This window comes from Pectinophora gossypiella, chromosome 6 (genome assembly GCF_024362695.1).
Source record: "Pectinophora gossypiella chromosome 6, ilPecGoss1.1, whole genome shotgun sequence".
NCBI classification, from domain to species: domain Eukaryota; kingdom Metazoa; phylum Arthropoda; class Insecta; order Lepidoptera; family Gelechiidae; genus Pectinophora; species Pectinophora gossypiella.
In genome coordinates this window covers 11,544,229-11,562,111 of record NC_065409.1, presented here as the reverse complement: position 1 = coordinate 11,562,111, position 17,883 = coordinate 11,544,229, and the positions used below count along the sequence as shown (strand labels likewise).

At 38.7% G+C, this 17,883-nt stretch overlaps 2 protein-coding genes across 2 annotated transcripts in view; one reads left to right on the top strand and one right to left on the bottom strand.

The window, feature by feature from the left end:
* Positions 1-17,883, top strand: part of LOC126367526 (integrin alpha-IIb-like) — a 363,625-nt gene that overhangs the window by 32,018 nt on the left and 313,724 nt on the right. The window lies entirely within an intron of this gene.
* On the bottom strand, positions 482-7,635 carry LOC126367543 (zinc carboxypeptidase-like). The gene is made up of 10 exons (XM_050011120.1): positions 7,443-7,635; positions 7,082-7,171; positions 5,694-5,827; positions 5,011-5,086; positions 4,014-4,164; positions 3,374-3,534; positions 2,991-3,078; positions 2,448-2,650; positions 2,056-2,146; positions 482-723 (listed from the first exon to the last, which is right to left on the bottom strand). The coding sequence occupies exons 1-10, from the start codon at positions 7,587-7,589 to the stop codon at positions 524-526; spliced, it is 1,341 nt and encodes a 446-aa protein (XP_049867077.1). The 5' UTR covers positions 7,590-7,635; the 3' UTR covers positions 482-523.

Below are 17,883 nucleotides of genomic sequence, written 5' to 3'. Positions count from 1 at the left end.
ACTTTAAAATTATTTAAGAAGTTTCGCTAAAAAACTAAAAGAAGGTTTTTGTTGCTTGTTATTTGACGGGGACGAAAGTTAGTTTTTTTTTGTTTAAGAGCTCATCTAAGATTTGTTATAGAAGTCGAATAGAAGCCTTAGCCAGTACTACGCTGTATTATTCCGACATAACTAGCATAGGTACTTCTCTTATTATAATACAGTATTACTTATAGGTAATTATAATTACATAAACTGCCTATATACGTCCCACTGCTGGGCACAGGCCTCCCCTCAATCAACCGGAGGGGGTATGGAGCATACTCCACCACGCTGCTCCACTGCAGGTTGGTGGAGGTGTTTTTACTGCTAATAGCCGGGACCAACGGCTTAACGTGCCCTCCGAAGCACGGAATCATCTTACTTTTTCGGACAATCAGGTGATTCAAGCCTGAAAAGTCCTTACCAAACAAAGGACAGGAGGTAATTATAATTACGGGACTTTAATAAAAAAAAATATCTTTATTTTGCTCTACAACATGTTCTAGTTAGGGAAGTCTTTAAAGTAGCCCATGTTCCGAGCTTCTGTCAATAGACCGAGAATCATCTGCGTCACTTCATCTCCTTGAAGGGCGATCTTCTTTTCTGGCCATTTGAATTGTTCCCCTCGCAGCTCATAAACAAACGTGAGACGGGTGCCAAGGGCGAATCTCACCCAGTCCATACTTGCGCCGGAGCACGCGTCTAAAATAACGTAAATATTGCAATCAATATTTCAATCCACTCCAAAAAGCCAATGCTCGAACGGTCGATCCGCATATATTTGGTACGTACATTATCTTTTAATTAGGCAGGCTTGTGTTGAAGGTCTGCTCGTCGCAGAGTTTACAGGCGATATTTCAATTTCAAATGACATACTATCATGAATGAAAAGTCATCGACTGAAAGTATCAATAAACGTGTACGCTTGTTAGAATGCTAGGGAGAAAACACTAATGGTAGCCAGCGTAGTAACTGGCAATGGTATACTATTCAGAATACCACCGAAACTCTAGCTCTTCCGGAAGAGCGACCATACAGACTCTTAATCTACATCAAAAGATCTTTCTTTTTTAACTTTGATAGGTTTGCTCTTGGCCCCAGACTTGCCCAAAGACATTGATGAGGCCTAAGATGGAGCGCACCCGGGTTATATGCATTCAGAAATACAGAAGACGCCAGAGAATTCCACTCCTTAGCAGTGCGCATAATAGATCTTTCAAATGACATCGGTATTGATGCTCTAGACCAGATATTTGGCTTACATTCCACTATTTTTTTCACGTTTACACAAATTACCCCACGAGTTAGACATTTATTGTCGTCACACAAAAAAAAAAGTATACGAAATATCCTATTTATTGAGACTAGATAGACCAACCATTTCTCTACATTTCACATTTTTTGTAAGAAATGGGGGAATTCCAAGATACGTCCCTGGCACCCCTGAATGATTCTGACATTGACATTGACGGCCAGAGGGCTGAGAAAAATCGTCAAGCCTCGAGAGTGACGCATGACGTTTTTCCTGCTTCAAGTTTTAATTAAGATTGCTTGACTCGCCAAATTTCAAATATTGTGCAATTATCTTCCTAAACAGAACATGTGAATTGCTGTGATGGAACAAGAGGGGCACTCGTGAAGGTACCGAAAAATTTGATATAAAACTGAAATCTAAGCCAAAGAATGGAGTCATATTGCAACTTCATCACACCTTTTGGAGCTCCAACGGCGAAAGCCGAAGAATTCGGTTTTCTACAGGTACTTTTAATGATTTACACGAGAAACTTGCTTGTTCAGGTGATATTGGTAATTTGTTTGTCCTAGACTTTTCTGACCCCAAGTTCTGGAACAGCATTACATTTTGTGCCAAATAAATTGGATATGCTTGGTGTTGCTTCAGCAAAGAAGTATATAATCAAAATTTCTGGATATCGTGATGGGCAGCACATCCATGCACTAACAGGCTTACACTGACTATTATGTACCTGAGTACTACCTATATAATAGTTGTAATATAATATTAAGATATCTTACACAAAAATTCAGCAGCTGTAGCCGGTTCGCGGTATCTTGGCCCAACTTTGACTTTATCGCCATAGTCTAAAGACGTTTTTCCAATTTTTACCTGAATAAAATACGGTCAGATTCGTTTAAAAAGGCGGCACTATACGTGTACCAGGTCGTGACTTTTCTTGTTAAATTCGGGTTTGTAAACACGTACACACAGAAATTCATAGACTAGACAGTGGATTAGATTGGAATCAATCGTAGAGGACTATCATGTCTTTCGCAGTATCCGGAATTAAATGTAGGACTCTCAGATCGTAAGTGACAAAAGAAAACTACAGAAAGACTACGGAAACAAGACAGATAAGTGGATCTCAGAAATGTGATGAACAATATGTAAAATTTGAATTAATGCTTACCAAGTCATCATAATTATCTATATGCTCCTTGGAATCTGAGAAGGGAATAAGCATGAATGGTCCATACGAGTGGAAGTCGATGTAGGCTGTCAGATTCTTCAACCCAGCAATATACTCGGATAGAGTTTTGGTTTCCACTTCAGAGAACGCACGCGATCCTCCATATACTTGGGGATCACATGGATTATTCGATGTGCCGCTTTCTATGGTAAGAGATTTTATGATTAATTTATTATAACATACATAACATAACCTGATGACTATATTCCCAATTGGTTTAGTCAGAGGTACAACAATCACAAGATGAAATCAGTACCCACGCTTCACCTGAGCTTTCTGTAAGACCGACGTAATTGGTGGTGAGCCGTATCGTCGTCTATAATTATGGAACGAACTGTAATAGTGTTGCACTAAATTAATAACTCATTGATGCAAGTTCAGGACCGCAGTGACTTGTTTTTTTGTAAGAACAAATTTTGTAAACTGTCAAAATAATAATTATAAACTTTTACACAATAATGACCCAGGTTAAAGGTAACTTACGCATCCAGTGGTAGTCCCAGTTGCGATTTGGATCAGCACCATAACATCCATTTGATGATTTTGAGCGAGTTTTTCTCCACATACGGTCCTGCCAAATATAAGAAGTAATTACCTAATTATTGTCTTCTTACAATAGAAAAAAAAACAAAGAGGTTTTGAACCAACAATAAGTTCGAGTTGGCACAGGTGTTATGAAATAAAGAAATATAACGGTGAACTTTATCTATCTACCTATTCTCTTTTGAATGGTGGTTTTTAATAGCGATTCTGGCAGTTAGTTTCATGTGGCCGGTCGCCTGGATGAAATTAGACAAATTCACTGTACTTACACCTTTTCTGCTCTGTATTAAGTAAGTTTGCTAGAGCAAGTAAAAAGAACTAACGGTTGTGAAGGTGTAGTGGTATCCGTCAGGGTTTACGGTGGGGAAGATGTGCCAGTCGAACTGCTCCCTCATGGCGACGATGCTAGGGTCAGAGCTGGTCAACAGCTGGTTGATGAAGTAAGTCGTCGTCGCTGGAGCAATCCATTCTCGAGCGTGGATACCTGTCAAAACAGTATTTTGACGTGACGTGATTTTCCGCATATGGCATTAACTATTGCCGGCCGGACAAATGAGGAGCGCTGAGAGCTCTCACTTGGTACAAAATTTAAGACAACAGGCTTGATGGTGCCCAGTTGGTCGCGAACGTTGGCTCAGGGCGTTGTCTGAAAATATTATACTTGAGAGAATTAATCTACTTTAGTGGGCCGATAGTGATAAGCGCTGATAGAGGGAAATCGTCGAGCATGCTGGCGAGGTCGGTATCGGGGTCTTGGAAGAATCCGTGGTGGAGACTACGGAATTCCACCCCATCGAGAAATACGCGTGAGCTTATGTAGGTATGTGAATGTGTGTGTAAAAACCGGACTTGGCAAATCTATAGGTGAGTGGGCCCTGTACACTGCTGAGTGACTGACTGTGTATGTGTGTGTGACTGTGGTGTATAACGCTAGCGAGATGATGACCATTTTATTGAGCATACCAGATTCAATGAAAATGACAGGTTTGAGTTTCTGCGAGGGTGTTTTTATTTGCAGACCCAGAAGTTTTCGGCCCTCATAGCTTTTACCACCGACCACCAACTTAGTCCATTCGGGGTACTTTTGACTCGTATCGGTCAGCCATCCATGAATCTGGAATAAGTTTTTATTGATCATAATATATCTTACTTATACAAGAAACCTGTATATTTCAAATTCAAAAGTATTCAGTTTAGGTAACATAGTTACACTTTGAATCGTCATTTTTTACATAGGGGACGTCTCATCCTCCTAAAACTACTGCAGCTTTTCACAACCTGTATAGCCGGGGAAAAGAAGCTGCAAGAAAAACCTCGGCACAGGTGCTAACATTCTGTTGTTAAAAGAAACATAAAATGCTGTTATCATCATCATCATCAGCCAATTAACGTCCCCACTGCTGGGGCACGGGCCTTCCCTATGGATGGATAGGGAGATCGGGCCTTAAACCACCACGCGGGCCCAGTGCGGATTGGTGGTTATTAACGACTGCTAATGCAGCCGGGACCAACGGCTTAACGTGCCTTCCGAAGCACGAAAAATACTGTTATACAATTTAGTAATTTGGCTGCCTAATACTTACAAGTTTTCAGATAGTTAATCCCATGCATTCATATCTTCTAGATAATCACTAAACTTATTATAATATAATAACCTTTTTTACAAAGATTCTGTTTAATCACTGTCTTAAAACTGTTCAAAGGTAAATTATAGCCTAAAATAACCGTTTTTTGGCTATCTTATCGAAACCCCAGAACTGCTCCCCTTTCCTTTTATATTTTAAAAGTTCCATACCAGGTACTAACTAAAGTTGTAGCTTTTATACATTTGGATAAAAGGGTTAAGTATTTTAATGGTATAAAATGATAAATTTGCTAATGTTTATCGAGTCGCGAATTGCGTATCTCTGAATGCTCTGCTTTATCTATGCTTAGGTAGGTATTTTAAAAACAAACTCACATCGTCAACGTCATAGTAGGCGTTCCAAGAAAAATTAACATGACGAAGTCTGGCAAGTTTTTCTTCTTCGATTTGTCTGAAAATAATTAAAATATTTCGAACCTACCATTATAAATGCGCGAGCGCAAGTGCAGCACAAATATTAGAAGAATGCGCAAGGTCTCCTGTCATTTGTGATTGTTGCCATTGCGTACGGTTTAACAATCTTTTTTTGACATGACATGTCATTCTGCGTATTGACCATGTTATTGGTTGTACGGGCTGCGATCCGGCCAAGTATTTAAAGCCATAAGTATGCGCCAATCATCATCTCCTTAGCAGAATCCCGTTTTCCACAGCTTCCGCTTACCTAACCTGAAGATTTGACAGGTCCGGTATTTTACAGAAGCGACTGCCTGTCTGACCTTCCAACCCGCGAAGGGAAACCCAGCCCAATACAGGTTAGGTCACATACCTCCGAAAATGCATTTCTCGGGAATGTAGGTTTCCTCACGATGTTTTCCTTCACTGCTGGCGTGATAATCCTTTATGATCCAAACATGAATTAGAAAAGAAATTCGACAATCATAGATAATATGCGCCAATATGTAAAAAGAAATAGGCTACGTTCTCTTTGCCTATCATGTACGAACTAAAGAAAAAAAACATTCTAGAGTCACTGAATTAATACTTATTACACTTACATTGAGAAATCGTCAACAACAAGTGTAGTCTTTAGTCCAGCAGAAGCAGCGATCTCTTCAAATATTGGTACCAATTCTGGAGCTATCAGCATTTGTAATGTATTTTTATCTCCCGTGAAGAATACTCTTCCTTCCTAAAAATGCAATGTTCGGTCACGAGTACTAATATGTATACACTTTGATACCATGTCACATTAACTTTTTGGACAAATAAAACCGTAAGTCTCATTAAATGTCAAATATGATAGTGCGACAGGGTTCTAAAGTGGGTAAATGATATTACTCATGACTGTACATCTGTCTGGCATTAACAATATCAATATTAACCTAGTAAGAGTTGTTCGAAGGTGATACCTGTGTAAAAATAAAACTTACCTACTCAATTACAATGGTTTTCAACATAAAATCAGTAAGGTTTCAAACCAACTAAGTTATTTTTCTCAAGAAATATAGTTTTCCAGACGCCTCGAGATTTCTAACAATAAGATTTGAATCAGAAAACCAGAGAACATGAATGTTAGTCTTACTCAATGGTTATTCGATGTTTTTCATGAATAAATATAATTGGGATTACCCAATTACCCAAAAACCTGTGACGACATAGAAAAACGCGACAAAACGTCGCACTTATTATTACATTTTTCTTTATTAAAATTAATAAATAAGTTATATAGAAAAAAGAAAACGATTTTTGTTACCTTTAAGTATCTGTCTTTATTTTTTTAGGAATTTAATAGGAAACTATTCCTAGTGCAAAGATACATTATTAAATTCTGAGACTATATAAGTTATTTATGAATTTTATTAAAGATAAATGTAATAATAAGTGCGACGTTTTGTCACATTTTTCTATGACGTCACAGGTTGCTTTTTCTTACAATTTCCATAGTAATTTCATGTTTAGACGTTTAGTAAAAAGTAACTGATTTGACTAGTTGGAAACTAGCCTATTATATGCTCATGGCTATATTTAAAATTAGGGTAGTTAGAGGTACTTCTGAACCACTTCTTTTTTAAACTTAGTATAATTACACAAAAAGACAGAGAGAGACTCGAAGCCTTTAAAATGTGGTGTTGGAGGAGGATGAAAAGAATATGTTGGATGAAAAGGGTTACTAAAAAAGAAGTGCTAGTATGAGTAAGGGAAAGGAGACAGGTATTGAGAGCTATTGAGGACAGAAAAGATAAGACGACGAATTTATTCAAAATATCATAAAAGGAAAGAGAAAGAAAGGGGAAGATCAAGAATAGCTTACATGGAACAAATTGAAGAGAAGGCGAATGTCAAATAATTGGCCTTTGATAGACAAGAATGGAGAATGCTACACCGATAAGAGCGTGAATCTTAAATTGATGAAGATGATGATGATGAGAGGTACTTAACTTACATCCACATCATGATGAACCAGGTACTCGTGTTTCACCGAACTTTCATTAGACCGATGTGAACGGTAGTGTACCGTATTGCCGAGCGGTGTCTGTAAAATGGTCAATAGCCAACTGTATTCATAATTGGAGATAAAATATAAAAAAACAATAAAACTTCTTTGGTGCGTTCCGGTTCTGGGTATTGTCCCGGTTGGGGATTGAACCTGCACGGAGCAAACCACAGAACCACAGAGGCTTGTATTAATTAATTTTAACATTATTCCTTTTTTGGGATGACACCACGATATCTGCGCGGGTGTTATCCACCCTAGCTACGCCACCGGGCTTAAATAATTCCTTTTTAAACAGGTATTGACTTACATTATATTTCCTCATGGTATTAACGAACTCTTCCAGACCGTCCCCATTCTGGATATTGAAGATTTTATAATCTTTGTACGATTTATATTCACTACGAACACGTACGAACAAATATAGGAGATAAAACTTTATTAAAAGTGGTTTCATTGTTCTCTCAATGTTACCGGACGTCGAAATATTCAGTTAATAAATGAGGTTTCACGCTTATATTTTGTTGTTTAAGTAATATAAAATGTTTATTAGCTTACATTAATAGTTTAAATTCTTACAGTTCAGAGGTATTTATGTAACAATAAATGCTTAAAACTAAATATTTTTATTTATCTATAAATAATAGTACATACCACTTACAATCAACTAACAAAAATATTTAACGCCATTTCAAAAATAATTTGCCTACAGATATCAAAATTAGATTATTATATTTTCTGATGAATTGGTAACCTGTCAATATACCTACAAGTAGGCTACTCATTTTTATTGTTGTTTTGTACTTTAAAAGTATTTGTTCAAAATTGAATTTTAAGCAATAATTTATAAGACCTTTGTGGCTCCTTTCAATTCCGTTTTCTTTAAACTTTTGCCCATTTTATGGCGATTTTTGTTTCCGTAAACAAAACATAAAGCGTTGTTAAAGTAATATATAGCGCTCGTAAAGTGCTAAATTGTCGAGAAGTGGCGATAATGATGCGAGCTTTACTGATACTCTGGTTGTACGCTTCTATAGAATAACCCATACAAAACTTTACGAGGGAATATATTTTTTATTACATGTTTTTATATCGGATGACATTTTACTTGGGTTTCAAGGTGGGCGCGAAGTTTAGTTCGGGGGGATGTCTGTGACGACTGTGTCAGAGAGATGCGGGCCAAAGTACGCTAAATCGAAGCGATAAGTAACCGGTTGTCAACTTGTGAAAACAAATGATTTCGACATAAGATTTTATTCTCATTTTATTCAACAATCAAAATGCAGTCAATGCTACGCTAGAATTGCAGCACAAAAGCAATGTGATTGGTCATTACAGATTCTGTTTCACGTGACAACACTTTGATCCAGCCCACAGTAACAATGTGTACGTACGAGTATGTTTTTTTTAGTTTTTCGGGTTCCGGTCCACAAAAGGGAAACTTTTTATTTGACGTGACTTATTGTAGATTTGCCGCAGATGGCATTAACTACATGGCCGGACAAATGGGGAGCGCTGAAGGCTCTCACCCGGTACAACGTTTAAGACAACAGGCCTGAGGGTGCCCAGTTGGGCGCGAACCTCGACTCAGGGCGTCGTTTGAGAGGAAGAATATTTGAAAGGATTAATCGACGTAGTGGGTCAATAGCGATAAGCGCTGAATGAGGGAAATCGTCGACCACGCCGGCGGGGTCGGTATCGGGGTTCTGAAGTGTTTGGTGTCGCGAGCTGATTGGCCGTCTCTATGGCTAGAGTAATCGGGTCGTCGGGATCGTATATTACCTACGTCCTTCGGACGTCGATAAAAAGGGAATCAAAACTTTCCATATATCATGAAATTTGGCAAACTGGAAGCGCTTTCAGTACAAGTTAAAGAATCAACCAAAGAAGAAAAGTCGAAAAGGAAATGTTTTGTGTGATTACCAACTTAATTTATTTGCAGCTGGTAAACTAATTGCGACCTATGTCGACGTATGGAGACAATTTTATTTCAACGGCAAAGTCAAAGCCGGTAGAAATTCTTCTCATGTCTCTTTTATTATAGTTACGTATTTCTTAAACTCATTTCCTATACCTAAAGGTTGCCTGAAAAAGATTGCTTCCTTAGCATTAAGGCCGCCTGTTGTACTGCCTATCTAATTGATAATGATAATGTATTTTTAATATTTGTTTTAAGTGCAATAGAGTATTGTATTATATTGTATTGTAGATATTATTTTTGAGCTACACTAATACTTTCTAAGTACCTAAGTATTATACTTTAATCAGAATGTAGTATAGTATTCCACAGTATAAGTAGAGAAGACATCGTAAGGATTTTTACAGCAAAAACCGTTTTTCAACAGCTTTATTTTACGCCAGGGATCGGCCGGGGCGCGCGAAATTACGATGCGACAAAATTTTACAACGCATTGTGGGCCCGATTTAATAAAACGCTGCGAAACTCGTGCTCAGGTTTAAAATTCTGTCACATATATTATGTAGAGCTAAGATTAATGTTTTCAATACTTTTAAAAGTAAATAATACGAGAGTGGAACGAATGAAGAGGGTATATGTGTACGGAGCTCCGCTTGTAGAGGTAATATACGCAAGGATATACAAATAGATTCACAACTTTTAAAGTTTTCAGTAAGTAATCTGCATTTTATAAATGATTCCCATAGAGTGAGAAACAGTGTGATTAGACAGAGATGTGGTGTAAAAGACGATATAGTGACTAGGATTGAGAAGGGAATGTTAGGTTGGTTTGGACACGTAGAGCGGATGAAGGATAATAGAATTGCAAAAGCGGTATATAAAGCGAAAGTTGATGGTAGGGCTGGCAGAGGAAGACCGAGAAGGACTTACGATGACCAAATTGGAGATGTCCTTAGAAAAGGTTCAATACGATCTACTCTGAATCGGCGTGCGTGTATGAAGCGATTGATGAATGTGGAGGAAGCAAGAGAAGTGTGTCAGGAACGAAGCAAATGGAATTCTATAGTCTCTGCTTACCCCGGTGGGAAATAGGCGTGAGTTTATGTATGTATTCCCATATAAGATGAACTTTGTGTTTAAGTATACGCACACAAAAGTATGTTGATGCACTTACAACACAGACACCCTCATAAGGACACACAAAAGCTCACACATTTATTTTATTTTGTCTAAATTATTTGTTCTACCTTTTATCCGACTGCGGCGAAGTAAAAAGATGGGTTATGTGTTTGACCGTATGTGAGCATGCACTAGAATCGTCTTAATTGTCGGGTGGTTATAGGTTTTGTGAATGTGCGCTAAATTCTATGTGGCGCTTCATTCTTTCAAATTTCGCGCGAAAACGGTTGGCCACGTGACTTTTTGCCCAGTGACGTCACATTTCAATAAAGAAACTGTCAAACAGTATAACTTGAAACCTTTTGTTGGTACCTGACAGATATTTTTTGTTTATTTTAACATGTGACGTAACACGAAACTTAATCATGGCAGCCCGTATATCATCAGGTCTTGTAATACGCAGATAAAAAACGCAATCTTATTTTGTAAAAATATAATATTTAAGAATGATCTTCATCATCATTATCAGCCCATTAACGTCCCCCCTGCTGGGGCACGGGCCTTCCCTATGGATGGATAGGGAGATCGTGCCTTAAACCATCACTCGGGCCCAGTGCGGATTGGAGGTTATTAACGACTGCTAATGCAGCCGGGAACAACGGCTTAACGTGCCTTCCGAAGCACAGAGGAGCTCGAGATGAAACTTATTTTTTTGTGGTCATCCATCCTATGGCCGGCCTTTGCGAAAGTTGTTTAACTTCAACAATCGCAGACCGAGCGCGTTTACCGCTGCGCCACCGAGCTCCTCAATCATCTTCTAAAAATGATCTTCATAAAAATAATAAATTGGATAATTATCGTTAAATAATAAATTACCACATTCGACAACTTTCATATTTTATTCTAACAATTGTTAGAATAACCTAACAAATAGCCAATTGTCGTCATCATAATCAGAGAGGTAAAATACTGATGGCCTGATGCACAGACATATTTTTGAGTCTAGTTTAAGCTTTCCATTAACATGTCTTTGTAAAAATAAAAAAGAAACAGAGACAGAAGATTATTTTGTAGCATTTGTAGGCTCTGGTTATTATGTTAGTTTGGTGTAAATCTAACATTTGTGGTGTAAACCCATCTTTAGAAGATTTTTTTATTTATCTGTCTTGACACCAGGGATTGGTGAGGTCGGTTATTGACCAAATTATATTTTAAACTGTTGTAGGTTATATAAGTACGTTTAAGTATGACTTTATAATTAATGTTTGTTAAAGTATAGCGCTACATTTGTATAGCTGCCCTAATTATGTGGACTTAATTAGTGGAAACAATCTCTCACGGGACTAGTGAATGATAGTCAATGCGGTTGAAATTCGCCCATTAATAATAACGATGATTTCGGCACATTGCTATCTGCATAGAATTTGTAGATTTACTGAAATGTTTTATAGTAGTTTGCATCCGGGTATGAAAGTAATTTGGCGAACTAGTATGCCTATAGTTTTCTTCTATCGTGTGGGTTGTGAGGTGGATTACCAACCCCATAAGCCCTGGTGTCAGGGTTACTATTGAGCTAAAGGCCCCTGTCATGGCTCATGTAACGACTACTAACTTACATCAGTAAGTACTAACCGGTACCAATGGCTTCTGAAGCACAGATCATCTTTGTATCGGACAATCAGGTGATCAGCCTGTAATGCCCTAACCAAACTAGGGATCACAAAGTGATTTTTGTGATATGTCCCCACCGGGATTCGAACCCGGGGCCTCCGGATCGTGAGCCTAACACTCAACCACTGCACCACAGAGGCCGTTACACGTTCACGTACACCCAGATTAGAGATCCAAAAAAGTAAGATGGTTCCGTGCTTCGGAATGCACACGAGTTGGCCCTGGGCTTCTAGGCCAAAGACTTCCATCATTCCGCACTGGAGCAGCGTGGTGGACTGTGCTTCATACGTCCTTCGAATTATTACAGCCGAGGCTTTACAGCAGAGTATATGCGTTCTACGGCAGGACATACGTCCTGCTATAGGCTAGGCTATAGCTACAGGCTATTTTATATTATGTAATACCATTACCACCAACCCGCAGTGGAGCAGCGTGGTGGAGTATGCTCCATACCCTCTCCGGTTGATTGAGAGGAGGCCTGTGCCCAGCAGTGGGACGTATATAGGCTATTTATGTTATTAATACCATTACAAAGTGCATGAAATCTCTCAAAAATATGTGCGAAAACCAACAAAAATATAATAATACAGTCGAAAATAAAACTAACTGTCCATTTCAATACATTTATAATGCTTTGATATTTGATGTTTTCAATAGGGCTTCGCCACAAATATTCCTTTGTGGCTGAGTTGCTTAGAAACAGAAATAAACAATCTAAAGTGTGCTAAAATGACGCTTATGATAAGTGCGTTGGATTCTTTACGTGGGCGCAACGGGTATAATTGAATGTCTTCATCTGCAGGGTCTACATGTCTATTTATATAGATATCATTTATATAGATAGCATTCGCTGCGTCTATTTGGTCGAATCCCTCGATATATTTAATTTAAACCGCGCGCGGCGAGAGCTGTCTAACATTGATACCGCTTTTATGCCCGGATCTTACCTAACCTAAATGTATTCAGGTCTAGTGTTTAGAGAAGCAACTGCTAATCTGCTTCCACCCCGAAATGAAAACCATGTAAATAACAAGTTAAACTATTTCAGCTTTTTAATTTTACATCAAGAATTGGGCTGTTACGATAGATGCACACAATATAAAAAAAAATGGGTAATCTAAAAATGCTAGAAAGGACTACACGTAACAGTATCGGACCATTTGGTGATACAGTCTACAAAATCAGACATTGAAAAATATTCCTGACTTCGTCCCCACGAGGTATCGAGGTAATTGCTGCATGAACAATAAGGCCGTCTGTTGTGCTTTTCTGTATTTGTTGTCCTTATCTCTGTATCTTGTGTCCATTGTTCTCAATAAAGTATTTTATCTATTTATCTATCTATCGAATCCGGTCCTCCAGGTCGTGTGCCGAATGCTCTGATTACGGAGCAGAGATCAACAATACTGTGCACTTTTATTAGATTTATTTTAGGTCTATAAAGACTATTTTTATGGTTTCTCGTTTTATGGGATGGAAAGTAAGTAAATAGAAACTCATAGGTAGTCGTTCTTGTAGTAATAACTAATGACCCCACCATACTCCAGACAGTCCATACAAAAACACTTTATGCAAAAATCTCATTATTATCGTGTGCCGCCTAACTAAATAAGCGTAAGTGCAAGCTGGACAGACAGCCCGCGCTCTCTCTCTTACACTCCTTTAGTAGCAGTTCGGTTACGAGTCCCGTTGACTGAAAAACAAAAAACTACTACTACTAAAAAGTTGCGGTAGTTCGGTCAACCGGACTCGCAACCGGACTTCTACTACTAAAGCCTCTTCAGCCGCGTACGGCCATTTAAGACCGATACTAATTGACGCAACTTTCGCAAAGGCCGGTTATAGGATGGGTGACCACAAAAAAAAGTTTTCATCTCGAGCTTCTCCGTGCTTGAGGAAGGCACGTTAAGCCGTTGGTCCCGGCTGCATCAGCAGTCGTTAATAACCATCAATCCGCACTGGGCCCGCGTGATGGTTTAAGGCCCGATCTCCATATCCATCCATAGGGAAGGCCCGTGCCCCAGCTGTGGGGATGTTAATGGGTTGATGATGATGATAATGACTAATTGACGCGGGGCGGAGTTATCGTTCCATACGCAGTAATACTCTTTGGTACGGTTTACTGTATAAGCACTAAGCAACAAAAAAGCTAATGTAAAATTGAATACTTATACCTAGCTACTTAAATATGTGGAATGCTACATGCTACAATTTCAAACTGACACGTGTAGCCTAGTATTTACGCAATGTATGATGTTATCGAAAATACTAGATAATTTACAGGAGTATTAATAAGTAAGTAGTAAAAACGTTTTACGTAGAATTTTATGTATGTATTGTTACTTACTTAAGTATGTATTATATTTTTATACGTTATGAATTTGTAATCATTCTTATAAACAATCTTTAGTGATTTTTAAGGGATTTTTGTTTTTAGGGAAATTTACCATTTCGGACCCACGATACCCCTGGTAAAAAGAAAAAAATAGATTGAAAAAAAAAATTAGAGTTTCCATAATCACGATACGAAGAAAAAATTAAATTGAAAAATAAATAAAAAAAAATAGAGTTTCCATAATCACGGATGAAATGCTAAAACAAAAATCAATTAATTGTTTACTTATAACCATTTTTGTACGTCGTTGGAGTGTTGATTTACTACAATACAACACAACACTCTTTATTGCGCAAAAGAAACATATTACATCAACAATATGTTTCTTTTTCACAAACAAATAATTGATACAAAAGGTGGCCTTATTGCTAAGGTAGCAATTTCTTCCACACAACCTTTAGGTACATAACACACAGGACAGGTGTTGGCGGTGGTTTCGGTTTCGTTTCAGTTGTTTCGTTGTGTTCATGTGTTACCTATTAATATTTGTTAAAGCAAAGTCAAGCGCAGTTTTAGCGGCGCAGAGGTCACGCGCACCTGAGTTGCCAACTTTTTGCATAATTTGTTCAATCGAATGCCGCCCGTGGGAAACCAACTTTCCTTGTTTCACCGCGAGAAATAAATGTTTATGTCTTCCAACTTTATTCTAAATTACACTTTTCCATTTCTTTATTTCGTTTCGAGTGGAAATTAGGTTCTGTGTGTATGCGCGCAAGCATTATTTTTAATTTGCACGCCGTGATATAAATCTCAATTTTTTTTTGTCTCCAGTCCTCCGAAGTCTTTGCAGTGGCTTAAAATTAGATTTAGTGTCAGATTTATAGGTTCATACCTTAAACAGTGAGTACCTTTCTTCAAGCTATTTCGTTTCATACGTGGTTGGAGAGAAAAGCTTTGAATTTATACTCCTACTTATCCTTATGACCTGGCATAGAATGAGGGACCTTCTAGGCTACGTTCATCAAATACAATATATATGGCGTTGTTCAGTTTTAATATGACAATTATTGTACATATATTCTAGAAGCGTACAGGGTGTTAGTGACATTGTAACGAAAACTTTGAGGGATGATTCCATGATTCTAAGCTGATATCAAGTGAAATTTTCCGTTGCAAAAGTATGGAACAGAAAATAATTAAAAAACAATAAAATTTTCATGAATTTTCCGACAGGAAATTGCACTTGATATCGACTCAGAATCGTGGTCTGACTCATCCCGCTTAGTATTCGTTACGGTGACACTTACACCCGTACTTATTTGTATGGCTACCTGTACGTACTTGTATGGAGTATAAGTGACATCGTATCGAACATCATACTGAGAGGGATAATTTAGCTCATTATTCTGAGTTAATATCAAGTGGAATTTTGTATCCTCTGTATATATCATAATCGTTGCTTATCATTTGTATCAGATTATGTATAGAATTATGTTGCTACCTATATTGCTTGTCTTTGTTTTGATCAGAATAATAATGGGTGGAACAAGTGTTGAACCTAGGTGTAATAACGAGGGTATCAATAGGTATCATTGATACCCAAAAACAAAGATAAAAGATAATAAAGATAAATGATAATATGTCTGTTATCCATGAAATTAGAAGGATAAATAGAGGAAAAACTGTACAGCGCCTGGGAAATTTATCATTATACGTATTTATAGTCGATTGTTAAGTGTACATATCATCATCATCATCAGCCCATTAACGTCCCCACTGCTGGGGCACGGGCCTTCCCTATGGATGGGTAAGGAGATCGGGCCTTAAACCATCACGCGGGCCCAGTGCGGATTGATGGTTATTCACGACAGCTAATGCAGCCGGGACCAACGGCTTAACGTGCCTTCCGAAGAACGGAGGAGCTCGAGATGAAAACTATTTTTTGTGGTCACCCATCCAATGACCGGCCTTTGCGAAAGTTGGTTTACTTCAGCAATCGCAGACCGAGCGCGTTAACCGCTGCGCCACCGGGCTCCTCGCGCCACCGAGCTCCTCAAGTATACATATAAGTATCTATAATGGGTAACTATGGTAGGTTTAACGCCCACGCCTATTACACTGTATCATACTAGGGCCGTATCCGTCCCGGCACAGGCAAAAAATATTCTATGTATGCCGTAACGCCCACAATACCGTTCTGTCACCGGCCAACACCATAGCGTACCATGCACGACCGGCCAGAATTCCCGGCAAGAATATTTAGTGCATAGCAGCGTCCGGCACACGCCGGTCCGTGCCTGACACGGTCCTAGGATGATACGGTGTAGTCTTCTTCTTCTATCGTGTGTGTTGAGAGGTGAATTACCAACCTCGTCAACCCTGGTGTCAGGGTTATTATTGAGCCGCCAAAGGCCCCTGACATGGCTCATGTAACGTTTACTCACTTACATTAGTAAGTAGTAACCGGGATTAACGGCTTAACGTGCCTTCCGAAGCACGGATCATCTTACTTTCGGACAATTAGGTGATCAGTCAATGTCCTAACCAAACTAGGGAAATGATACCGGGATTCGAACCCGGGACCTCCGAATCGTGAGCCCAACGCTCAACCACTGGACCACAGAGGCCGCTGGGCGCGGGTCTTTGTAGCGTTAGGTAATAGAAGGCATATCTGTCTATAGAAGGTAAATATATAAATATCCTAAAGTACAAGCATAACTTTATTTCGTAGTTTCAGAAGACATTTCCTACTTTACACCCTGAAGACTGTTTAATACCTGTCGCAATAAAAAGTTATTTACCTAGCAGTAAACTCATAATTTAATGCTCCGACCATATTTTCTTATAATTCGAGTTTAAAAGTACTAATGGACTTTTAAAGAGTTCGTAACAACATAATAAATGGAAGTAGTCTCGTGAAACAGTTATTAAATTGTGTATACGGAAGATTTTTCTAATAAAAGACAAACCTAGGTAGGTGCGTTGTTTGCTTGCAATATGTACGCCAGAATCTCACACTATGCCTTTCATTCTTAACGGAGTGGACAAAAAATCCCAGGATTTTTGCACCCACTTCTGGTTTTACCATCTCCCCCGGCATTTTCCCGTTTTCACGGCGTCTGCTTACCTAACCCTTGAAGCTTTTACAGGTCTGGCTTTTTTACTGAAGTGACAGCCTGTCTGAACTTCCTTGTCGAAATCACTTTGTGAGACTGTCCTTTGTTTGGTAAGGACTTTGCAGACTTGAATCACCTGATTGTCCGAAAAAGTAAGATGATTCCTTGCTTCGGAGGGCACGTTAACCCGTCCGTCCCGGCTATTAAACACCTCTACTAAACCTTCAGCAGTGGGATGTATATAGGCTGTTTATGTTTTGTGTTTGTAATGATTACTGAACAGGCCTCAGGTATCAACATATTATATTTTGTTGGTGGTGTGGTGGCGCCACTTTGGTATCCTAGTGAGATGTAGCCTGACATGCTTGCATAATTATAAAGGTCTTGCCCGTGACAGCTCTAAGAGCTCGAAGACAATTCTTTGCTACTTTTCATACGAGGACCTACTTGTAAAGATGGATTGTTAGATACAAAACGAGTGTCAGTGTAATCATTTTTTTTTGAAATGACATATTGACGATTTGTCGCAAATGGCATTAATTACTTGGCCGGATAACAGGAGAGCGCTGAGGGCTCTCACCCGGTACATTGA

Bases quoted from the DNA above. Each gene is read 5' to 3' on its own strand.
- LOC126367543 (XM_050011120.1), bottom strand. From the start codon at position 7,589: ATGAAACCACTTTTAATAAAGTTTTATCTCCTATATTTGTTCGTACGT. The intron at 3,535-4,013 runs GTATGCTCAATA...CTGTTTTGACAG, and splicing joins TGTCATTTTCATTGAATCTG to GTATCCACGCTCGAGAATGG. The intron at 3,079-3,373 runs GTTAGTTCTTTT...TATATTTGGCAG, and splicing joins ACCACTACACCTTCACAACC to GACCGTATGTGGAGAAAAAC.